Here is a 25,271-nt window from a genome sequence, read left to right on the forward strand (position 1 = left end):
GCTGGCGGCCGGACCCTGCGGCTCCCGCCGCCTCGGCACCGGGGCGAGCTTTGCGCCGGCGGCTTGGGCGGCCGGGCAGGAGCGGGAAGAGCCGCCGCCTCTCCCCCCGCTTCCCCGCCGGGAGATGACCGGGGCTGGGAGCGCGCCCCGGGCGCAGCCACGCGTGGCACGGCGGGGAGCCGCCGCGGTGGCCGCCGGCCGCAGGGGACCCCCAGGAGAAACACCGGCCACGTTTGGGGACTTCGCTTATCTCCCTTCCCGGCGGGGCGGAGCGGGCTTTCACGCCTGTTCCCCACGGTGACTCTGCCTGCCAGGAGGAGAGCTTCCCGAGTAATTAGCAGCAGTTGCCTACTGCGTGGGTGACAGCGTAATAATTAACCTAAATGTGTGAATTTCGGAACTGACCCTGCCGATTAGTTCCTCCCTTTCCTCGGACTCATATGCGTAAAACAAGAAGACTCTCCAGACGTAATAATACCACTTTTCCCTCAAGCCGTCTCCTTAGCAGGATTTCCCAAAGCGCTGGGAGCTGAACTGATTCCCTGCTCCATCTTTTCTCCTCTCCCCAAAAGTCCTCGGAAAGACTCGGGTCTGCTCGCCTTCAGAAAAGCGGTGCCGAGGCGGTCGGACTCGAGCAGCGACCGCAAAAGAAAGCGCGAACTTTACAAATCCCGATCCTAAACCTAACCCCGGGGGCTGCTAGGGAGCTGCATGTCTCTGCGGCTCCCGCCTCGGAGAAGAGGATAACGAGAATAATTAGCTTTTCCTTTCCCTGCTCGGATGCGTATCTACATCAGTAGCAAGAAAACCAGAGCATTCAAGAAGCTAGCGATAGACCCAACTCAAAAAAGAGGGTGACCAAGGCCGGGGGGGGCTGGGTGGTGGTGAATTTTCCTTGAACCCGGGTAACGAGAAAGCAGGCCGGGCAAGGGAGGAAAACGCAGCAATTGTCCCCCGCCGGCCGGGGGACACCGCTCGGCAGGGCCCCGGCCCCGGTCCCGGCCCCGCACCGCCCCGCAGCACGGCCGGCGGCGGCCCGGGGCGGGGGGTCCGAGGTATGCTCCCCCCCATCTTTTGCAGCGGTTTGCCGCGTACATCTTTTGCCGCGGTTTACCGCAGCCCTTGCTTGGGCTACCGAGTACAGATTTAGCAAGGGGCTCTGGAAGCAGGAGAAGTCCAAGCGGCCGCAGGGTCTGCCCAGGGTAGGCCCCGGCATTTACTATTATAAAAAACAGCCAAAAAAAGGAAAGATGTGTTTTCTCCTAAGAGCCCGTGGCAGGCTGGCGGGGGGAAGCCCGGCACCTCCAGCGCGGGGCCGGCCGGTGCCGCCGGGCGCTGGCCGCCGGCGAGTCCGCGGAGGCGGGCGGGTGTCCCCCGTGGGCGGCAGCCCCGGCAGGACGCTGCTCCGCGGGGGCTGCCTGCAGAGGGACCTGCCGCCGCTGTGGGCGGCTTCTGGGGGAGCCCGGGGCTCCTTCAGTTCCGGGACGCCTGCATCCGTCTGCAACGGGCTGCGCCGGCATCTGGTCCCCAGGGCAGCCAGACTCCTCGGGTCTGGCCTTTTCTTTTTCTTTTTCTTTTCTTTTATTTTTTTTTCCCTCGGGCAGAGCCGCCTCTCACCACCGGAGTTATGAATGGGCCGAAGAGGGAGGCACGGGCTGGAAGGAGCCTGCCCAGCCCATCGCATGCCCCAGCTGCCGCCGCTCGCTCCTGCCCCCAGCCCGGCCGAGAGCCGCGCCGCGCCCGCTCTCCCCACGCCTTCCCACGCTGTCGCGAGTGGCAGCGACCGCGGAAGGAAGGATGGAAGGAAGGATGGAAGGAGGCGCGGGGCCGGCTGCGCCCCACCGCCGGCCCCGACGTGGCCACCCCGCCGGGGCGAGCCGTCCCGCCCGGCCGGCTGGGTCCAGGTCCGGGTCCGAGCCCGGGGGTCGGCGCCCCGTGGCCCCCGGCCGCGGGGCGCGCAGCCTGCCCTCCCTCTCTCCCCTGCCCTGCCCTGCCCTGCCCTGCCCTCTCCTCCCCTCCCCGCCGGCCCGCCCCGCCGCCCCTGCCCCAGGAAGCGCGATTTTCGGGAGCCGGCAGACGTACCTTGAAGGCGATGGGCAGCGTCTTGTTGCAGCGCCAGTGGGTGGGCAGCACGGAGCAGAGGAAGTTGGGGCTGTCGGTGCGCACCAGCTCCCCGGGGTGATCCGCCAGGACCTCCACCATGCTGCGGTCGGCGCTGCGCAGCTTCCCCGGCAAGGCGCCGCTGTGCTCGGCGCCGGGCAGCGGCAGCGGCTCGGTCATCTTCCCCGGGCTCAGCGTGGTGGAGGGCGGCGTGAAGCGGCGGCTGGTGCTGGTATCTACGGGGATACGCATCACAACAAGCCTTTTGAGTGAAAGACCTCCACAGAGTTTTTACAAAACAGCGAAGCGAGCGTAACTCTTCAGCGATCTGCTCTCTGGGGACCAACATAAACGGATACAGGCTGAGGACCCGGGGGAAACTTGTGTCTACGCCAGTCCCCAAAGTTAATTTTTTGCTGAAGGCGGCTGAGATAGCGAGCACGCCGAGACTTAACTCTTGGCGTCCCGGCGCTGCGGAACAGATCACGTTAATCCGATAAGCGAAAGGGTCGTCCGTGCCGGGCTTTACCGCGACGCCTGCGCATCTAGTCTGCGGCCGTGACGCAAAAAGTTATCGGGGGGAAAGCTCCTTCCAAACTCCCAAGCAGCGTGGAAAAAATTAGGCAAGTCAAACACAAGACGGGGTCAGAAGCGCACGCAGAAAAGCCTGGGCTTCCCAGAGAGTCAGTTGCCTATCAGTGTCTTCCAGGTGATTTCTCTACAGTCCCAAGAGAAAACAAAAGACATCAGCGTCTTCCGGAGGCAAAACCCGCTCTTTAAGAGAGGGAAACGCCGGGTCAGTCTTCGGAGCAGGCGGTACGCGAGCTAGACTTTCTGATCAAAGGTCAGCTGGCTACAACTGTCTGTATATATTCACGTACACACACGCACGCACGCACACATATACCGTACTTCATAAAATATTTACAATAGAATCTGTAGAGAATTTAAACACAACAGGAATCCATTAACGTTCTCGGCAAGATTTTTTTTTTTTTTAAGCAGCCTTGAAAATCAGCTTCAGTAGTTTGGTTCGCGTTGCTCTAAGAGCGCTCGTGTCACGACCTTTCAATCATTCTTGCGCAAAAATAAAAAAGAAAAGAAAAGAAGCTCAGTGCATGGCATTCAGGCTTTAAATCTCTATCTTTGTACTTGTCTTTGGTACAACGTCTTTCACCAATTTAAAGAAAGGTCGCAGCCGATCGCAAGCTCTGAGGCTAAAAGGTCCACAGCTGAAAACTTAGGTTTGGGGATGTTGGTTAAATTGTGGGTTCTCTCTGTGGTTTTGTGTGTACAACAGCGCTCTCTCTCTCTCACTCGCGTCCTCCTCAGCAGTCAAACCAACAGTCTGCAACAACTTCGGCAGTCATCGCCAATTCTTTTTTTTTTTTTTTTTTCTCGGTATCTGAGGCAGTCTTCCTCTAATTCGGCCACAGGAACCGGCTGCTTAACAATATTTTAACCGCAGCAGGTGGAAGCCGGCTTTCGGAAACATGGCTTTTCTCTCGGCCGCCTCCAGCCAGCGGGATGGACGCTGCCGGAGAGTGTCCAGCGCGGAAAGCCCCCACGCACACGCACACACTGAAAACCAAAAGCAACCAACCGGCAACAATTAAAAAAACCCCGATTTAAAAAAAAAAAAAGCAAGCCACTACTTTTGAACGAGTGAAAGCTTTCCTTCGGCAAAAGAGGAGGTGGCGGCGGGCGGGGGTGCAGGAGCCGCTGTCCCCCACGGAGAGAGACGGGAAGAACCGGGGAAGATCAACCCCCCAGAGCTGCCAGCCAGGGTTAGAAGTTACAGCCTCCAGCCCAGACGCCCGCTCAGAGAAAGCGCATTTCCACAGCGGAGAGCTCTCGGGTCTTCACGTGAGCCGCGGGGGACGCAGGCTTCCTGCCGGCCGGCCGGTCGGTCGGTCGGTCGGCCGGCCGCCCACGGCGCCGCAGCACCGCCGGGCCGGGCCGGGCCGGGCCGCTTCGCGCTCCGCTCCGCCGCGCTGGGCTGGGCCGGGGTCCGCGCCGCCCGCCCGGCGCCCCGCCGCCCCGCGCCCGCCGCCGCCGCCGCCGCCGCCGCCGGGATGAATGGAGGTGCCGGGAGCGAGTCGGCGGCGGCGGGCGGAGTGCGGAGGAATGTCATTCCCCCGGCTGCTTTGCATACGGGGAGGGCGCCGGCCAATCACAGCCCTTTCCGGGAGCAACCAGGGCGCGGCCGCGGGCCAGGGGCTGCTGGAATTGGCGCGCCCGCCGCCGCCGCCGCCGCCGCTACTGTGGGGCGCGGGGGGTGAGCGCCGGGTCGGCGGGACGCCGCGGACACCGCAACCGCGCACCCACGGGAGGGCCGCGGGCTGTCGCTCCCCCGGCCCACCGCAGAGCTGGCGGCGGGGCCCGCCGCAGCCACGTGCAGGGTGCTCCGCGCCTGCGGTTTGCCGGGGGGCGTTAGGGCGGCCACAGCGGCGGGAGCGCCGGCTCTGCCTGGCCCCGGTGCAGGTCGCGCTTGCCCTGCACGTACGGACCACCCGCCCCCGAGGAGCTTGGTGCCCGCGAGGTGCCCGCAGCGCCGCGGACGCAGCCCCGGCACACGCCCGCCGCCGGCCGCGCACCCCGGCGGGCAGCCCCGCGTTCCCCGGGCGAGCTCCCGGCGGCGTTTGCTCCGGGGCGTTTCCTCCCCGCGGAAGGGGTCGCAGCCGGCAGCCCCCGGGCAGCCGCCGCCGGGCTGGTGTCCCCCGTCTGCCCCGCTCCTTCCCGCCCCCGCGGACAAGGACGCGGCCCCGAGGGGCGCCTATCGCCGCTCGACATGTCGCGGCGGCCGCCGGGCCCCCAGCCGGCGGACGTTCCCCCCCCTGGCACAGCCCAGCCACCGGCCGGGCCTTGCCGACAGCACCGCCGGGGGCGAGGCCGGGCCGGCGGGCGGGCAGCGCCGCACGGGCAGCGCCGCACGGGCAGCAGCGGGCCGCCGGCGCCCGCCCCGCCAGCCGGCCTGGGCCCGCGGAGCCGGTAACGAGGATGCTGGGTGGAGGCGTGGCTGTCCTTTCGGGCTAGGTTAGGGGTTTTTTTTTTCGGTGGTTTTCTTTCTTTTTTCTTTTATTTTTTCGTGCTGGTCGCGAATGTCGTGGGGCCGTCGCTGGCGTTCCCTGGGCTGGGAACGGGGCGATCCCGACTCGCTGCCGCCGTCGCGGCGGAGCCCCCGCCCGTGCCCGCCGCGCTCTTGGCACAGGCTTGGGGTTCCCTCCGTGAAATTTCACACCCCTCGTTCGCCCGTGTCTCCTGCCCCGCCACGGTCTCGCCGTTTGCTCGCCGCGTCCCCGCCGGCACGGCCGCCCCTCCCCACGGCCACCCCGGGACGCCTCCTCCGCCGCCCCCGCCAGCTCAGCAGCCGCCGCGGCGGCCGGCCGGGCTCCCCCGGGGCCGGGCGGGCTTTGAAGGGGAGCGACAGCAGCTGCGGCGGGGTGGGTGGGAGTGCGTGCGTGGGGTGGGCGCTGCCGCGGAGGCGACACCACCGGGGCCGCCTCTCGCCGCGGGGAGCCGGGCTCGGAAAGGGCCGCGGGGAGCGGGCCGGGGCTGCCGCCCGCCGCCGGGCCTTGCGCAAGGCGGCGGCGGCCCCGGGGGCGGCCCTCGGTGCAGCTCCGCGGCGGGGCCGGCAGAGGGGGCCCGCCGCCCGCCGTCGGAGGGGAGCCGGCGGGGGGGCCGCGGGGCGACCCCCGGGGAAGGCGGCCGCCGCCTGCTCGGCCCGCTGCGGCCAGCACCGCCCGTCCCCGCCAGAGCCCACCGTGGGGCTGCGGTCCCGCGGGGGACGCGACCCGCCGCATCCTCAGGGACGCGGCTCCGCGGGGAGAAGCCGCCTTGCGCGGCGGCTGGCCGGGAGCCCCCGGCACCCGCCCCCCGCCGGCGGCGGCTTTCTCCCACCCCGGGGCGAGGACAGGACAGCGGGGATCCTCGGTTTTGCCGACACCCGCTTTGGAAACCCTCCGGAGCTGGAAAAGAACCGTCGGTACGCGTTTTGGCACACCGCGACCTGCGGGGACGGGAGCAGAGAGCGAGCTCCTGCCATTTACGCGACCTGGTTTACCCGCAATTAAACTGAAAGCCGGCTGAGTGCCCTGGGTGAGAGGAATCGACTTTCGCCTCCCCGGAGCCCGCTGCCGGCAGAGGGGTGCGCCGGGTGCCCTGCGGGGCCGCGCTCCTTGCGCGGAGACCCGCGCAGCGCAGCTGAGTGCAGGAAGCGGCGCAGCCGCCTGCCGCCAAGTTCCCGGTACAAGCCCCGGGTGTAGGTTTCCTCGCACCCCTCCAGTGCGGGTCAGGAGCGCCTTCCCCTCTGCGGGGGGGTGCAAGGCTCCGGCTGCCCCCCTCTGCACCCCCGTCCCTTTGCGGGGGGACCGGTGAGGCGGCGCCGGGCCCGGGGCTGCCCATCCCGGGGCTGCCCATCCGCGCCCGGAGCTGCTCCCCGGCACCTCCCCGCCTGCCCTCCGCGCCGGAGGGTTATGGCTTCATCTTCGCATGACCTGCCCCTTGCCTCCTTCCCCTCCTTCCCCTCTGCCGAAGGACGCGGGGCCGGTTTTCTGTGTGTCGCCGTCCCCCCCGTCCCCAAAGCGCTGCGGCGGGAGCGCAGGGCTGCTCAGCCTCCCGCCCTCTCTCCCTCCCGCCGCACTTGCAACAGGTCCCTGTTTTCAGCAGGCGAGTTCGGTGCAGAAAGCTCTCTATTTCACACCAGGACTTAATGGTTTGTGTGTGGTTTTCTTCTTCTTTCTTTTTTTTTTTTTTTTTAAGTCCGTCTCTTACACAGTTACTTCTTTCTCGTATGAAATGATCCCGAATTTAAATTATTAAGGAAAAGTTTCCTTCTGTTTTAAGGGAAAAAAAATTATACAGGCAAATGACTGTTATAAACCACGGCTTAAAAGCCATCTGGGGTATATTAGTGGCTGATAACTTTTTACGGGCATTGCAGAGATAAGAAGAGTTATTTTACTGATGAACATACATCTACATACATCGCCTAAAATGTTAAAATACGCATGTAGTGTTTGGTTTGGGTTTTTTCCCCCCTCTCCCCCCCCCCCCCCCCGTTTTAGCTAGGAGGTTAATTTGTATTTAAATTAATTAATATGTTGAGCTGAATTTCACTCGCTACTTTGCCTCCCGTCTTAGTCTGAACTCCTTATTACAAACACAAAATAAACCCTATCTATTACACACGTGGATAGGCAGAAAGATACAAAATGCCCCGATTTAACAGAAGACGCAGAAAATACTGCATGCTCACAGTTTTGTATAACTTAGCACCGTTATCAATGCTGAGATGAAGGACGTTAATGTAGGCTAAAGGTGACAGTATTTTTTTTAACTGCGCAGAAGCGAAGCTTTTGCAAGGTAAGTTCAGGAGGTAAGTGAGAGAGGGCAGATAGGGAAAATACCATGGTGAGGATATTTTGATACGGATCGAGCTATGTATTTTACATGCCCATTAACACTAACTACATGTGGGTTGTTGGTTTTTGGTTGTTTTGTTTTGTTTTGTTTTTTTTTTTTTTAGTTTGTTTAGTTAATTCAATTCATCGTCTTCCTTATAATTTTATTTTTGCATGACAAAGAGAGGAACTCTCATAGGAATTTACTGTCCCCTTACTATACCTTGTGCAGGTACTCTGGAAAAATAGGAATTAGTGAGTTAAGCAGCTTGTGGGAACATCAGTGATAAGGCAAAGTAACGAATCGATGCAGGGTATTTAAAGCTGATGTTTCTTCTCACATGATAAAACTTTTTAGCAACCCTAATGCTGCTCGGACAGTCAGTCTCTAGGGCAGGAATCCTTTTGAAGCAGGAATCACAACTGGTGTTATAACTTTACCAATTCACATTCAGCACAGCTTACATTTGTATTTTGACATCAATTTATTACAGCCGTAAACAAACCACAAGTGAATCTCTATCTACCATGCCTTGCCTCTGTCATACAGGATTACTCGACCACAAAGCACCGAGCTTTTTACATAATATAGTTAAGCAAAAGCTTCGGAAATATGAGAGAGGGAGCAACAATTTAGGGATGAATTTTAAACAGCCTAAATTGCAAAGGGCGAATTAGAGCCTGAACACAATGCAAGTTCTCACTGCACAGGTAAATATTCCCTGGCCAAGCAGGCAGCAATGGCTACTTGTTTGCCACGTGTGGGACAGGAGAAAACTTGCACAAGGCAGGCAACAAAACATCTTGTTAAAGGAGAAAAAAATGCAGACTTTAACAGAGCTGGCATACATATCATATGAGCACAAACTGAGAGAACTGGCTACAGACCCTGATCGTGCCAACACTTAGAAACATGCCTAACCTCATTCTTAGCAGCATTTCTGCTGAATGCAGTAGAAACCTCTGTGGGGAATGCAATTACGCATGTACTTAATTGTTTGGAGCATCTGGACTTAACGTGGCGTTATCCAGTGGGTCAGCTCCTACCTCTTGCACCTGAATTCATTTAATATATGTATTAAGGCCTCTTAAAGATGTTTATAGTGGTGTAAGTGTGCCTTGCTTCTACTAGTGATGAATCAGCGGGTTAATGCCTGTGAATGCAATGTGTAGGATGAGGCTTCTGAATTGCCCCTGCAAGTATTTATTGCATAGCTGTTACCAGCACGGGTAATTCCACTGACTGACGTGAAAAAAGTTGCTATAGCGGTATATTAAATGATTTTTGGGCTACTGGAATAATGAAACATTGCACAGAGAAAAGGAGCAGCTGGTAAATAAAAGACAAGATTCTCCTTATTTCCTGCAGTGATCTCTCACACACTATGAAAAATGCAGATTTCATCCCAGCATGTAAAGTGCACATATGATGCCACCAAGAATGAGCTGTGAGATGGCCAGCAAGATATAGGGGAAATGTGGCCAGGACTACACAGGTGTATGGTGTCTAACTTCCCTCCGTTTCAGGGAGGGGGAACTGCCTAAACCCCTCCAGGGATCTCGTCTTTGATCTCTGTTAACTGATACAAGGTTATTCACTCTGGAAGCCAGGAAACTGGCTGCAGCTCAGTTTATGCAAAGCAGAGAGGTTGTGAGGAAAGATGAAATAACACATATTCATTCAATATCTTTTGCTTGGGCATCTTATTACTTGTGACCCAATTTTACTACTGAAAAAGTTCCCAAAGACCCTCCACCCTCTTTAGGACCTCCAGGTGATAACGGTGGTCAAAAGCCTGTCTTGTTCTTCCTGGGCAGAAGTCGTGAGCCTTCTTCTTTTCAAATACGGCAGATGAATCCATGCTCTTGTCTCTCAAAATATTTTGGGAGGTAGACATGACTCCTCTTCTCAGGGTGTGGGAATGATTTGCCTGGATATTTGGCATGTTATCAGAGACATGGATGGCCAGGGCATGGACCTACACAAGAAGGGAGCTACCTTTTACCATTTCACCTCCCTCATCATTCAGCAACTGCAAGCCAGAGAGCTGTGTCCCTCTTGACTCAAACTATCAACTGGTGGCAGCAATGGGCAGGGAGTGGGGGACACACCTGGGGAAGGACAACTTTCAGGAGAGGCTAAACTGTGAATTTGCATCCAGCGTTAACCCCAGCTTTGCAGGCCTATGGCTGCAGATCCTCTTAGGCTTTTGCTGGGTGAAGGAAAAAGTCAAACCAACAGCCAAAGGAGGAGCTCAGACTGGGCAGAGCCCCAAAAGGATGGGCGGTGAAACGTGATTCGGCTGACTCTTCCTACCGGCATGGATGCGATCTCAGTGCCCAGCACCGCAGTGCGCCCAACCGCATGACCAACGCAGCACCTCACCAGTGCCACCACCCCTGGAGACATTTCTCCACGGCACCCTTCCTCCCCATTTCCTCAAGCAGGAGATTTAATAATCATGAAGTTACTGCAGCAGCAGCCTGTGTTGATGCCTCCCCTCCTTTATATCCCACTTAGGCCAGCTCAGGTTTGCTGGGAGGTTCGTTAAGGGTCAAAGCCAAGGCTAGGCTCATTTCTTGTGCATGCCTGCTGCGGGTGTGCGTCAGTGTGCAGGTGTGTGGTGTCTGCTTGCTGCTAGCGCCCAGAGCCAGGGCCCGCAGAGCCAGGCGCAGGGCAGCGGGTGCCTCTCTCCTCCTCTACTTCACAAGAAGCATCCCAATCTGGCTTTAAAAATACTTGCTAGAATATTGCCAGTGAGACTGTTTTCTCCTTGGTCTTACGCAGCTGTTGATAAACTTGTGGGTAGGAGTGGAGACTGGGTTAAAGTTTCCGCTGCAAAAACACCTTTCGGCGGTTTGTCTTGCGTACGCTCCCCATACCTGTGCACCAGACGTGTGAAATGCATCACTGTGCAGTTAGGTTGCAATGCATTTTGCTTTCCTCAAAGTGGAATTGGGGTACTTGGTGCATGAAAAGCAGGGATAGGCTATCTGGAGGTGCAGAAGCAGAGGGCTCACGTCTAGAGCTGAGGGAGCATCCAGTCTGACTTTCCCAGCACTCAAAGCCCAGGGAGAGCAATGGGTTTAGTCCTGGCCACTGTGTTACTGGCTATATATCAGTGAATGAGAGAGATTACAGAGAAGGGCAACTACAGTGATTAAAGATCTGGAAGGAACTGCCTATAAGAAAAGATTAAAGGAATTAAATACATACATATAATTTGGGGCAAAAGGGAAGCCAAGGGGACAGCGTGACTGCGGTTTACAAGTACATGAAAGTCAACTATGAAGAGGAAGGGGAGGGACTGTTTTCATTAGTTAAAAATGATAAGACAAGAAATAACAGATGCCAACTGAAGTAAAACGAGTTCAATTTTAAGAGCAGGGGCAACGTTGATCCTAAGATCAAATAGGCAGGAGAATACGCTCCCAGGGAAGCTGCAGATTCAACATCACTTGAACTTTTCAAGTCAGAGCTTGACAAGCACCTTGGAGGGGAAAGTTTAAGAAATAGCAGAAGCGAAGCCAAAAAGCGCCAGGATGTACAGCATGACCTAGAAGCCCAGATGATTTCGAGGCCATTCTAGAGGGCTGTGGAAAACAAACACACGCAAACACTCAGAACTTTTGGATGATTTCTTTCTCCGCACAGTTCAAAATTAAAAGGGGGGGGGAGGAGGCTAAGTGAGGAAAATTAGTCATTTAATATGATTCTACTGTGGCTAATCCCTAGAGGAGAAGTCAATTACTTGAAATACTTGGGAGTATGGGGTGGAGAAGGGAATGGAAATTTTTGAAAAGCTGCCATCTGGTATAAGTACTTTCTGGTTTGGAGACTTAAAAAATATGCATTGTGTGCCATTATACTATGCTCATTACATGCAGATAACATCACCCACACCTAGTATTTTCTGTGGCATTTTATGTACTCAGGTTCACATCATAACAACCTCCAGCACTAATTGTAACATTTGGGCTTTTGATCTTCTGCTCTGGTAGGAATACTACATATGCCTTGTACGAGCAATGGGGGGAAAAAATAAAAAAAAAAAGAAAAAAGCCCAGCTACTTTGGTTCCAGGACATTTAAAAGGAGCAGTAAATCTGACCCACCTGGACAGCAGGGAACAACTCTGGCATAAGGAGGATTCTGCAGATGGCACAGCATTAATATAACTACTTTATTCCCTGCTCCAGCCCCTCCGAGGGCGAGAGCATGCCGGCGGAGCAGGAACTGCAGCTCAGCTGTCAGCCAGCCCTGGGTGCTCCGGACAGCTCAGGTCATATTGGAGAAGCCCTGATGATATTTTGATGTATGCTAGGAGCTGTGCAGGTCGATTTCCCTCCTGTGCCCCAGACTTTGCTCCTGGAGATAGCGGTGACTGACCAGACAGAGATTCAGGTCACTGAATGTACTCAGTCTAGGAAAAAGAATTCACTATAGCCATGGTGCTAATAGGCAAAATGTAAGGGTAGCATTCACACTGCATCCGATCCAAATTACTTGGTATGGGTTTGCCTTTCTCAGGGTCGGTTTGCTTGGTTTTCAGTCAAAATTAAGTATGAATTATAAATGGTTGCAAAAGTTCCTATAGGGTCATAAGCAGGAGATTGAAAGCCTCGGTGTATTCTTGGGACAAAGCTCCTTCCCTAGGCACCCCCTTAGCACTTTACTGCTGACCTGGGAAGTTCTGGGACATCATCCGTGGCCTCTTGACTGGGAGGCTCTCACTCTGCCAGTAAACCAAACTCAATTACAGGGGAGTTTTATGACATAAACATTGTTTTTCAGCAAATAAATAAGAGATATCAAGACTTTGTACAGAAGCCTAAATCACTACTAACTTTGGCCCAAAGTTGAGACAGTGAAATTAAGACAGAAAGATTTTTAAATCCCAAAATGTCCTTCCATCATCCCTCTACATAAGGGATTAGTTGTTCAGGTCAACAAGATGCGGAGATGCTTTGATCCTAAGGAAAAGGAGCTCCTGACAGCATAACAGAAAGGAAGAAAGGCGGTTTCCAGAGGAGGCTCCCTCCCTCCCTCCCAGCCTTGCCAGAAGGAAAGTTGTAGTCTTGCAACACTTTGGACTGGAGTTAACAGCTAGGAGAAATAAGGGTGCTAATTGCATCCTTTTTCTTCTTCCTACGTTACTTTCGCCATTTAGAAACTGTGACAGACTAGAATGATGAAACAGGAAGTGTTCAGAAGAAAATGATGATGTTATTCCCAGCATGACATTGTGATGCTCGTATCAGCAGGTGATATTATTAGGAAAGGCACTCAGTGAAGGGATGGCTTCTCTGCTCCTCCTGCTCCTTCCTGCCCTTCATCTCCTGTTTTTAAGGGTCAGGAGGGTTTTATTTCTCTCTCCCCATTTCCCCTTGTTCCATCACCCATTCAAGGGTGATGGGGTATATGCTGGTAGCTTGTTCATTGCCCATGTGAGAGTGCCCCACGCAGTGAGTTTGCAGAGCATTTCTAGTAGCTGCCCAACAAACTGGCAGCAAAGGAACAACCGGGGTCCCTTTCCCAGGGCGGCTGTAGAGGGGATGCAGCGAGAAGCTATTGCAGCTCAAGCTTCAGGTTTAATTTGACTGGATGAGACAGAAACTGCCTTTCAGTCTCGAATACAGTTTGCTACTTCAAAGACAGCACATGGTGTGAAATAGAGCCAGTTTACTTTGATATTTTTGCAGCCCTCCAGGAAAGGCAGGCAGTACCCTTGCTGTGTGAGCCCCAGTAGGAGTTGCTGTGGTCAGAGAGGGATTCTCTGGGGGACAGATGCTGCCGTCCTGACCCAGAGAGCCCCTTTACCCAGAGCTAACATGAAACCTCTCCCAGCATGAATCTCAGAGCGATTACGAGTAGTAAATCCCGGATACCTCATTTCTGTAGGAGGTACAGACAGAGATTTGGCTAGAAGCTGTTCCTCGCCCTGAACTAGGCTTCTCCCAGCATCCGTCTCGGACAATAGGGCTGGTCTCAGCTACATGAGGCCCTGTGAGTGCCTTCAGCTGGCAACTGAGCCTGTTCCACATCTGTCTGCTCTCCACTGGCCAGCACACTTTGTATTTAACCCTCCTCAGCACAGCAATGACTTCATGCACACAGAAATGACTTCATGCAGAAAAGGATTTTGCTTCCGAGCTGTTAGGGGGATCATGCTTGGGACTTTCACTGCAACATACCTTGATCGAACCAGGGATGGAGGAAGAAAAGCCTGACCGAGATGCGAAGGCGCTATTAACCACGCTCCGCACCACTAATGCATTCTCACAGCCACAGACAAAGCCACAAGTTAATTTCCTAAATTGTTTCTTCTCCACTTAACATCCCACCTGCACCTGACTCTGCCTGTGCTTAGCAGGTCTGAGCCTGGGTATGCCGGTGCCAGCCCCATGCCAGCCGCCCTGTCCCCAGCGGGAAGCAGCCTCCCTGTAGAAGCCAGCTCATCAGCTGTGGGATGTGTGGCCTAGCAACTAGAAAAGTTTCAGGAAGATGTGTTGTCAAACTCTCTAGATATAGACTTTAAACACAGTAATATAAAGAGAAGAATATTTGGATAATTTTGATCCTCATTAATAATAAAAACTCCAGCTACAAAACCACTTACTTCTAAGGTATCACCAGCATTTGCGACATAGACACATATAATCTTCTGCTGAACTTCCCCAGTAAGACGCATCTGCAATTTTTGGTTGAGCATGTGCTTACGGGAAAAGGCCTAGGAAAAAGCAGGATGTACTAGGACTAGTCTTATCTCCGTGTAAGGTTGTAATTCTTCTTTTGGTTTGATAATAAGAATTTACTCGAAAAATCTAGTACAAGTGTGTGTATGTGACATGCTTTACGTAGGATGCACACACCCAGTGTTGTAAGACCTCTCCGTGTTAATGATGTTTCAGTATCAGCTGCTCAGGCCTGTACGTAGATGCTGAATGTTACTTGCTTTTAGTGATTCTGTAGTGAAAGGACCTGATGCTCAGCTGTTCTCATTGGCACGCAATGCCTGTGCTGACCAACTGACGGTGATGCCTGGGTATAACAGATGAAACTCTGTCTTGGGATCTTTCTGTGTATGGCTTCCCTGGGTTGCCCTGGGGTGCGTAAATGACAGGTACAGCTAGATATATTGCCCTTCGCTAAAATCTTACATGACTAATCCCGCAGTGGCACCAGCAGGGGAAGCAGGAGGTCTGAGGCCAGATTCTGCACTCCTTTCAAAACGTGCCCTCCCCAGAGCCAAAAGGCACCAAAATCACTCAGGAGGTTTATTCTTTGTCATACTCTTCATGGCATGTTGCTTTCCCCTGGGTTTTATTTTTGTTAGTCTAAGGACAAGTATATTTTCCAAATGGTTTCATTCCTTTTTATATCTTTTTTTCAGCGTTACTTTCTTTTGGTACAATTACAGTTCAACCCATAAAACTGTTTTACAATTTGATTATTTTAGGGGACTTCCACATTTTGATTATTTTAGGGGACTCCTAAGATGATGCAAATTTTTGCAGGAACCATCTGTGTCAGTCGGTTAAACAAGGACTTTCCAAGACATTCATGTCCAGGACAGGCTATTCTGAGCTCTTACGTTTTGCCCTTTCACAGGCCAGTTCGAGGATCTTCTGGTGGCACTGGACCTATCCTCAAAACCCCAAGGATAACTCAAAACAGGTCTGGATACCCTAGCACAGCAGTACTAGAGATGGGCTCGTTTTTAATCTGTAGGAAAGACAGCTCATTCTTTAGTCTCAGCATCGCTCTCGGTGTCACTCTCTGTCTCGGTGTCACTCTCATTGAGACTGAAGAATTATCTGCCTTTTCAGCGTTTTCTCTGTTTAAGCTGCGGCAGTTCCTTCAGCTCTCTGTAGCCTAAATCCTCATTTAACTCTAGTGTAAATTTCTGCTTTAAAAAGTAGCCTCCAGGCAAGGTATGACAGTACACCTCTGCTCAGACTGGTGGGCCCACACCAGTTCACACTGGGCAAACCCTGGTCCATGTCCAGTGTCGATCGATGCTACGCCAAGTCTTCACTCTGCATGGGTGCATTTTGTGGGACACAGGAGCTTCACAGCGTTTGCGGGGACAGGGCAAAATGACTCGTAGGGGAAAAAAAGATCACCTCTCTGCCGGTGAGGGCATGGGAGGTGGGGCGAGGCTTCCTGCAGAAGTCATGGGGCTCCCTCCCTGCCAGTCCTAGGACGTGGCTGGACTGATCTCTTGCGTGGTCTGGCGGGCGGCCCTGGAGCAGACTGCTGCTCCCACGGAGGCAGGAGCTGGCCTTTCCAGGGCTGGCAGTCTGGCATTCCTCGCCACCGGTAACTGGACTTAAAACACGGGTAAATAATTGCTACGAAAGTGTTACTTTGTTTTAATGGAAATCATCGCTACTCCTCTGGGGTGGTTTTTTTCTTAACCGTTTTTAATTTACCAGGTATGGCACCTACTGCCTTTGACCTCAACCACAGATCTCCCTCAGGTCATAATGAGGTGCAACTTCGTATCAAAGGCTCCGCTCCCATTTGTCCAAGATGAGGTCGTTGTGCCAGCGAGGGAACCGAGCGTGGTCCCGAGGGAGAGCCAGATCCCCCGCACCCCGGGCGGGGATGCTGAGGCAGCCTGCCGTCCTCGCCTCTTCCTCTCTGACGCCTCCGTGTCCCCAGACAGTGATGCTGGGCTTGGACCACCTTAGGGCTGTCCCCCTGTGGCCTGGAAGTGCCACGCAGTAGGATGACCATCTAGCAGGGCTTAACAAAACCCGACGCCTCCCATCTCCCCCAGGCTACAAAGTCCTCCAGGAGCCTGCTTCTCTGCTTACTCAATTGTAGCTGTGAGGCCTCGATTTGTGTCAGGGTAGGTGAGAAGAAAAGCTCTAATTCCAGACATTTAACTTCAGTCTTGCTACAAATCTGCCCTGAAATATACCCTAACCTTATAGAATATTCAAAAGCACGAAATATTCTTGGCAGCAAGTCATAATAAATGGCTCCCTGAATACCAACTACAATACACAACTCTTTTAAAAGGAAATTTGCTGTAGAGTGAACAAAGCTTAGCAAGATTAGCTCAAGATCATATTCGTCTACTGCTTTCCAGTTACAGATGTTGCACATGATACGCAGTGGCACCATGTGCCATCTATAAATTGGCAAGTTCATTTTAAAAGGCAACAAGACATTTTAATCTGTTTTCCTCTAGCTCTTCTGCACAATTATGAAATTAGGGATGTAAATGCCTTAGTTTTAGCTTTGTTAGGCAACAGACATATGTAGCAATAGGTTTTAGCCTTTCTTAGCCAACACAAAGCATCCTTGCATGATTTTTAGGTGTGAATTATCACCACTAAATCAAATCTACACAGGACAATATTAAACAAAGGTAGTTGCTCATTTGGTTTATGCACTACATAAACCATCTCTTGTGACAGCCACTTAACACTCTATCTACAGTATCTTCAGTGTCTTGCAGAGCGAGAATTACGTGCGTCTGTTAAAAACGGAATCTAAAATACAACAAATGTTCCTAACTTGACACTCACATTTGCCCTGGGTAACCAGCTCTAGGTGGCCCTTCCTGAGCAGAGGGGCTGGACCAGATGTCCTCCAGAGGTCCCTTCCAACCTCAACCCTTCTGCGATTCTGTGATCCTTCTGTAAATTGCTTCTTATTCCATGCTCTTAAGCGAGCATGAAATTAAGAGGCTTATTTCTCAGATGCTATGAAAACGATAACCCCCAAGAATCCCCGTACCTTACAAAGTAGAAAGCATCGCACAAACACCAACATTTATTCTAGGCATGGGTCATGATAAGCTGGAGAGGTCAGAAAAGTAATGTCTCACTGTTTGCCCTGCTTTTGAAAAGCCTAATAAATCACCCAGCCGCGTGGCAGGCTTTTTCAGCGCTTGCACTGTGCGTGAAGCTCTGCGAAAGCAAACCAGCGAAAGGCCAGACTTGTCCCAGGGGCATGGCACACGGCTGCTCCTCCGGCAGGCACAGCCTGCGCACCACCTCTTAGCACTGGGATGGTAAGTCCTCAGCGTCAGGCTTTATCGAGCACTTAGGTATATTGCAAAATGATTCAATGCCGTCTTCCCAGGTGCTCTGCAACAGAAACAAGTGGTGATCCTCTCAGTTGGGCATTGATTTAGGATGAGTGGAATTCAGAGTTCTAGGGGTTCATGGACTATAAAGCAGAAGAAAATTTGTCCCCTCGTCTAACTGCAAACAGAAGCTTTGCTGCAGTTAATGTTAACAGCACCCCCTGAGGAAGGTGCCGTAAAGACTTGCTAAAACATGGGGTGGGAGAGGAAGAGTGAAGGAATCTTCGAGTGGGAATGAAAAGCAATAGATCTTCCTTTCTTCATTTCCAACTTTCATCCTTTCTTCTCCATTGGGTCTTTTAAAATCAAAACCATAAAGATATTTAAAATCTTACTATAAAACCCTTTTGCACACAGATATCAATTTGTTTAGCTCAGTAAATATTTAACAGAAAAAGAGTCACTAAGAACAAAGTTAGCCCCAGGATTATAGAAAAGACACAAATTTCACAAATATTAAAAAAAGTATGAAGTCTTTCTCTCTGGCACACTGTTTGTGCAAGAGGTACCAGTGATGCTGGAAAAGGCAGTCTTATTCCCGACAGATACACAGCAAAATGGACCATGGCAGGGTCTGTATAATTTTGTAATGCTTTGTTAAAATTCCTATTATTTTATCTAAAATATCGTTGTGATAAAAAGTTATCTTTGACACTCTGATGGGAAAATTTTTACTCCATTGTCATTTTTGAGGGATTAAAAACTCATCAAGCATATAGGCAGAGCCTTTAGTTTGTGTAAAAGAGCATCACTAGTGATCATAACCCTGGGACTCAAAGCAATTGACAATGACCATTTGCACTACCTGGTCCTCCGTGATCACTTCGCTATTGCAAAGTTGCAAACCATTGAACGCTAAGCGCCATCGGATGGACATCACCTTCCACCGCCACGCTCAGCAGCACAATTCCCTCTGCCTTCGGTGGCACCCCCATCCCAAGCATTTGAAATAAAAACTATATTGAAGTATTTCCTCTGAAGGAACTGATTCCGTTAAAAAGGCTTGCAACACGCTTAACAGACTAGTGAAAGCCCCCATAAGTATTCAACTGTCTCGTGGAAGTTAATGCACATACATGCACACAGTGAGAGATTTCCTTATTTTGCTCCAACAGAAATTATATTACTTTAAAGAGTTTTTTCCACCCAATACTTTCTATTACTTTACAATCAAGATTTCTATTTTATGACAATGCAAAGAAAAACTTTTTAAAAGGAAGATAAAGAAATCTTTACCAAAAAAGCCAGTGGCTGCTCTGTTTTTCTTCATCAGGTACATGGTCCAGGATAGAGGAGAAGACATACCAAACTGCCCGTGGTTCATGGTTAAGTTTATATGATAGCCAGGCAGTGGCCAGACACTGCAAAAGACCAGCAGAAACTAAACAAGATGAGGGGAGAGCTCTTCCTTTTCACTCCACTCTTTCTCTGCCCTAGAGATCATTATTTAACGTGAGCAAATTGAAAAATGACATGCAGCCATACTTAGTACGTGTTTTTTTTCCTTCCACTAACCAAACTCACATGAGACTTCCCATCTTTCTCTCTCTCCTCTCCCTCCCTCTCTCTTTTTTTTTTTTTTGCCTCAGGCATTTATAGGCTAGTAATTTTCATTTAGCTTCTCAGATGATTTTTCTCTGCCCAATTAGAGTGGAAGTGGATGAAGATTTAAGTTCAGAGTTTTGCTGTTAGAAACCAGGTTGGGATTGTTCCTGTTGTTTCGGCTGATGCACTGTTTCAAAGGTGCAAGGGTCTACTACCAGTAAATAGAGTAATGATATGGATAATGATTCTTTCTGCAGACTTCCTCTGCTTGGAGTATTTTATAGTCACTAACACCAGACAGTGGTATCATGAGAATGCCTCTGACTCTGAAGAGGAGAATTTTTTTTCCAGTAGATACACAGGACAGTTTAAGCCCAACCTCTTTCACCCTGTATGTGGGAATAATTCCAGTGACATCCCTGGGATGGGAATTTTGTATGAGAAATGGTAACAGAAGTTGGCCACTGTGTTCTGATAAATCCGTAAATATGAGTCAGTAGCTGCAAAACTTGAAATTTCTTCTGTAGGCAAAGTGATATACATCTCAGTTCTCTGGTGTTTAAGAGGAAATAATCCTTCCTAGAAGTGTACAACTGTACAAGTGCTATATGTATATAAGAGCCTGTCACATTTGTCACCAAGTGTGAAATTCAGCAATTTCATAGGACTTCATAGATGAATAGATCTATGGATGAATGGAGGAAAGGATTGATAGACAGGTAGAGAGGTTTTCAAAAGTGTTAACCAGGCTCCAAAGTTTAGGCCAGCTGTTCTGCAAAGCATGCTGAAATGCTGCAGTCACCGAAAGAGTGCAAAAGGCAGTTGGAGGACAACCAGAACCTCGCTTGCAATGGAGATTTACAGAGCATCTCTTGTACCACAGCAGTGCAAAACCCCTGCGCAATTAGTGGCCCACACGGGGATCTTCCCCCTCTCTTTTTTTTTAATTTAAGGAGGGGAGTGTTGGCTAGGATACCAAATGTGTTCCCTGTACTTTTTCACCTCATCTTTTGTAATCCATTTCTCCTCCCAGAAAATGGAGAGATGGTCATAGACAGTGATAAGAAGAAACAAAATCAACTAGGAGCAGTTGTATCTGGGTAGACAAAAAGAAATGTTGCCAAATGCATAGCTGATATGGGGTTTTCTGTTTGTTTTTTTTTTATTTGTGTTTCCAGATTCCAGGATGGGATGTTTCTAATGAAATCAGGAAATGCATGTGGAAACAAAAGGCTGTGAGATTTACTAGGGATTTGCTGCTGGCCAAATTTCACATTTCAAGTAGAGACCACTGTTAGCATTTTAAATATTATATTCTATAAAAATGCTAAAATCTCACTTGTCAGCGTATGGCCACAAACCTATAGGCCCTACAAACATTTCAACACGTGCAACGTTGCCTATGAGGAAAATTGCGCGTGTGCTTAAGCTATTCCAGGAACGGCTGAAGCTGTCAGGCCATGAGATCAGGTTCCAATTCCTGTGGAATCACAGGAACTCTTGCACCACAGCTGGTATAAAAGGGACAATGAAATAAAATGTACTTCTGGGAAAGGCTAATTCAGAAACTGTTTGGGGCTGTTTGGCTGTTGTTCTTGTACTGAACAGGAAAACAAGAAGTGGTTTTCCTTTCTTTTGAACTTTGTCTTAACACTGCCTGAGTAGAGGAGAGACCTGCACAAGAAACATACTCCTTTTCCCAAGGAAAAGACCAGAAAGAGGAAAAAGAAGGAAAACCCAACAGAAAGCCCAGTGACATGAAATGAAACAGCACAATCTCTACCACTCTAGCAACTCTTACACAATCCTGGGTTATGACATTATTCAACTGCCACAGGAGGACTGTGAGAGACCTCAGGCAAATGTTTCATCAACTGCACGGCAAGATGTTTCCTGGGCTTTGCCGACAGTGGTTCGGCGGAGATGCAATAGTCCCTCTGTTACAGGGCAGATAAAGTACCCCCCGCTAGCTGCTATCTTCAGATGCTAACTCTACAGAAAACGTTCCTTCTTTCCATCCCTCCATATAGTGTTAGGTTTGAGCTTTTGAAATGTACAGACCTTTAGTCCTCGGCTCTCTCATGTTTTTTTTTTTATTATCAGTTTTCACCTTCCTTTTCCTATTGCTTGTTGCCCATCTATCAGAGTGTGAGCACCTTGTGGCCATTTACATAAAGATAAAGAATGATGAGGCTATGCAGGACACATGTACGTTGACACCAGAGAGGACGGATCTCCAGGGAAAACTAAACTACAGACCCGGGATGGATTTGGGTTTCATACTTTTCTTCTGTATTATAATACCTTAGTTGACAGAGAATTGAAGAGATTGTAAAAGACTTTCTTTACCGCTTATTTTAGTTTGGTTATTTTGGGATTCTAGGAAAAAGCTATCAGTCCTTTCAGATGAATGCTTTTACTCACAGTGTGTGTGTTCAACAGTGCAAAGACGGTCAAATGAACGTGCAAGTGAAACCCCAGCTAAATTTTTGTTGCATCAACCGCGCTCACTGTCCCACTAGCCAGTTTTCAGCTGTATGCTACAGTGTTAGCCTGGAGGTGGTAGGGGGCAGAGAGGAGGTTACGAGAGCCAAGAAAAGAAGTATTCTTGATTTGTACATATCTCCTGCAAGCGTTACTCCAGCAGTAAGATCTGACCCAATACTTTTTTAAGGAAGACACACATTTCGGCAAGGCATTAGCTTAAAAAATGGAAGCCTGTTTTTTCTGGAGCTGATAAAGACCTGAAACTCTCACGGACTTTCAGTGAAGCTATTGGTGCTCAGATCATCTGGAAGCCAGGACTGTGATAACTTTTTATTCTCAGTAATCTGGAGCATTGCACAAATTTTAAGATTAGTCCTTGGGAAGCTTTATAATCTGTTTTGTAAAGCAAGAGTAAACATCAGTCTGAAATAAAATGGAAGTAGCTGGGAACATTGTGCCATTTGATGGCGTCCCGCTAGCAGGTAATATGAAAAATGAAAGCAGATTAAATGGCTTCTGTTTTCAGACTGAAGGGACGTTAGCTATACAGCTTTCCAAACACTGTAAAAATTGCCCTGTTAACAAAAGCAGGTTTCCCAAAGTTATGTAGCATTTTGTCTTCTTATATATTGCTCTTTACATCCCCACACATACTGCAGGACACCTGTCCAAACCAGCTTCATGTGAACAATAAAACCTTTACTTCACTGAATATGCAGGACAGGAACACTGTGAAATGACTGGGTTCCCACACGCATCCCTTTATGTACCTTGCAATGCTTTGCTAAACTTATATTTCTTGAACACAAGGGTCTGGGCTCCCTATAGAAACGATGGGCTTCTGTGGCCTGTGCTATACAAAAAAACATGCAAGGAAATGAACGTAATCTGATGTTCCTTTCCCGTCTTAACATCCAGCCTCTGTCAATCTTTTTTTTAAGACTGTGCAGAGAGATTACTCAATAAAGCACAGAGAGTTTCACTTTATGAACAGAAGTATTTTTAGGGTTCTCTGAACTGAGCTAAATGACTGACATATTTTAAAAAAGCATAACGCAGACCAAAAAAACCCAAAGAGGCAAGTAAGAATGAAACAGGATGGAGCACACGTCCTGTTTTCGACATGCAACACCATCTTTAACTAGCTTTGAAGCACTACATCCTCTTTGCAGAGCGTTTAGCAACCCCCTTCTGAAGCAGGTTGTTTTTCTGGAAGTGGGATGTACGGGCGTTTGCCCATGTCTCTGAGGGGGTTGCCAAGCTTGTGGATGAGGGTGGATTTCACTGAAAAATACACATGGCTACTGGGGAAATTCAAATGCCAGGACTTTTTTGGATAAGGGATAATGTTTATGTGCACATTCACCATGCTGAAGCTGGATGTGTTCTCCAGTGAAACCAAACTCTGTGAGACATTTGGAACAACAGCTAAAATTTCATTTGTTTTGGAGCTGCTTACTAGACATTTGAAAGCAATCAAAAGCATGTTTATCCATTTGGGTTTTTTGACATAAGCTGTCCTTCCATCACTGTCTCCTGTAAATAAAGTCGAAGAGTTGTGAAATGACTACTTTTAGAAAAAGACGGAGCCTCGCAACCTGGGAAGACGTGTGCTGACTTGCCGCTCTGGGGGCACAGCCGTCGGGCAGCTGCCTCCCCCCGCCAGCGCTGCCCACCGCCCCACTCGGCGGCTGTCTCGGGGGAGGTACCAGCGCACACTTCACGCGGCGCTCGGGGGTTTTCTGCCTTGCGTGGCCATCCCCGTGCTGAGCTCTGCTGCAGGTTTGCAGGCTCAGGGAAGCACAAGGTCTAGGTCGATGCTGGCCGAGAGAGGGAGCTTTGCGATGACCTGGCCAAGCACCGATGCCAACCCAGCTAGCTTGTGCCATAGCCAAATGCCAACTCTCTGCCCACCCCGAGCGCCAGGGTCTCTGCCCTGCTGTGTCTGCAGCAGCTGTATCTGCACTGATGAGCTGTTTTCATCTCTCTCTCCTCTGCTGAGAGCTACCCCAGGCTGTAATTACATGGCCACAGGGAAGAGGTGAGACTGCCCGTTACCTCCCCCACCCCGAGCCACCCACCCACGCACTTTAGACAAAACTTAAGTTCATTATGGGGACTTTCAGCCAGACTCAGCTGGAATCACTGCAGAACCGACGCATTTTCTGTCAACTCAGCTTCCCTTCTCTCCCTGGCCTTCTACCAGCACAGAAGCTAGCCCATGGACTCAGACTGGTGTAGACTAACCTGGTTTGAAATACAGGACTGGAAACAACGTTGGGCACATGTGCCACAGTACAGCTAAAATGCAAAAATGCCAAATGAAGCCACACTTAGAAGCCTGGCAGAGCTGTTCCCATGCAGATTTCAACACGCCACCAACATCTCTGTTACCATCTTGAAGACCTTGCGCCTCTTGGTTGCTCGAGGTTTGCCAAGAGACCTGGCACAGGTCTAGCTGGGAGCTCATGTCCTGTCTGAGCGTGATACTTCAGAAGTTTTCCTCCTATGTGAGGCTTCAAACCTTCAAACCTTCCCAGTGGGTACGGGGCTTGCTTGGGTGGCCAGGATGAGCCATACCCAGGAGGTGAAGGTTACACAGCGCTAGCCGCCGAGCGGCTGGCTCTCCCAGCTTCTCCTGTTGGAGTGGGTCCTGTCTGCAGGAATGGCTGAGTACAACTGGAGCAGGGACAGGACTGGGGCCTCCCACATCCAGGCAGAGTTGCAGAGGCAGTCTCTAGTTTGACCCGACATCCCACCCCAGAAGCTGAAGGAAGTTTTGCAGTCAAAACCAGTACATATGTTTTTGTGAAAAGCTTTAGTTTTGATGAACAGACATTTTCTGACAAAAAAAAAGTGTGTGTGTGTGTGTGTAAAATTACCTATTATTTCTCATCTTAGCCAGAGGGACAGATGTGATCTGGGAAGCCAAAGAAGCACCGTCAGAGAGGGCCCTGACAAGTATGGGTCATGAATTTGAGTCATTTATTAGACCTCTCCAGTGCCAGGCAGCTGCCTGGAAAGCACCAGACCCGGGACCTCTGTATCTGAACCCTGCAAATCCAGAATTCCTACAGGCCACGCAGACAAGGAAAAACAGGCACCACAGATACACCATGACTCATTAGCTTTTGGAGCAAAATCTTTCCCAGACCTCCATTTAGCAATCTGTCAGGCCTCAAGCACTGTTAGAGATTTGGTGAGTAGTTTAAAAGTAGGACTAAAGCCCCCAGGAAGCAAACCACGGTGTCTGTGTAGTCGCTGCTGCAATGACGTGCAGCCTGAGCCCACCGTGTGCTGAAGCATTTGGGTAGTGGTAGCACCCCAGCGCTACAGACACGTTGCTGTATCCTCCCCTCCAGCATGCAACCCAACTGGAGCTCCCTGGCTATGGTGATGGAGAGGACAAACCCAAGAAAATCCAGGCTGGGCATGGGGTTGCTCTTTGCCCCACTCCAATCCTTCTCACTGTGCCTGGCAGAAGGAAGAGGGAAAACAGAAGAGCGGGAGGGAGAAGAGCAAGGGCCATCTTTCACAGACTCGATGGGATACTTTTGCTTGTGGCCAAGCTGAACCAAGAACATCACGTTTTTTCTGGATGTGAAAGGACAGCCACAACAAGTACTGTCAGC

The 25,271-nt window shown here is 50.8% G+C and overlaps 1 protein-coding gene across 7 annotated transcripts in view; it reads right to left on the reverse strand.

Annotated features, from left to right (window-relative positions):
- Nucleotides 1-25,271, reverse strand: part of RUNX1 (RUNX family transcription factor 1) — a 174,526-nt gene that overhangs the window by 72,702 nt on the left and 76,553 nt on the right. For 4 of the 7 annotated variants that reach the window (XM_075518203.1, XM_075518211.1, XM_075518193.1 and 1 more), the window contains exons 2-3: nucleotides 18,844-18,968; nucleotides 2,083-2,336 (exon numbers count right to left, since the gene is read on the reverse strand). In XM_075518203.1, the coding sequence (XP_075374318.1) occupies nucleotides 2,083-2,336; nucleotides 18,844-18,931 (342 nt within the window). In that variant the 5' untranslated portion in view covers nucleotides 18,932-18,968. Of the gene's footprint in view, nucleotides 1-2,082; nucleotides 3,975-18,843; nucleotides 18,969-25,271 lie in introns of those variants that run through there. The other 3 variants (XM_075518226.1, XM_075518208.1, XM_075518218.1) reach the window with 3 other exon arrangements.

The sequence above is a fragment of the Mycteria americana genome, chromosome 1 (genome assembly GCF_035582795.1).
Source record: "Mycteria americana isolate JAX WOST 10 ecotype Jacksonville Zoo and Gardens chromosome 1, USCA_MyAme_1.0, whole genome shotgun sequence".
Taxonomy (NCBI): domain Eukaryota; kingdom Metazoa; phylum Chordata; class Aves; order Ciconiiformes; family Ciconiidae; genus Mycteria; species Mycteria americana.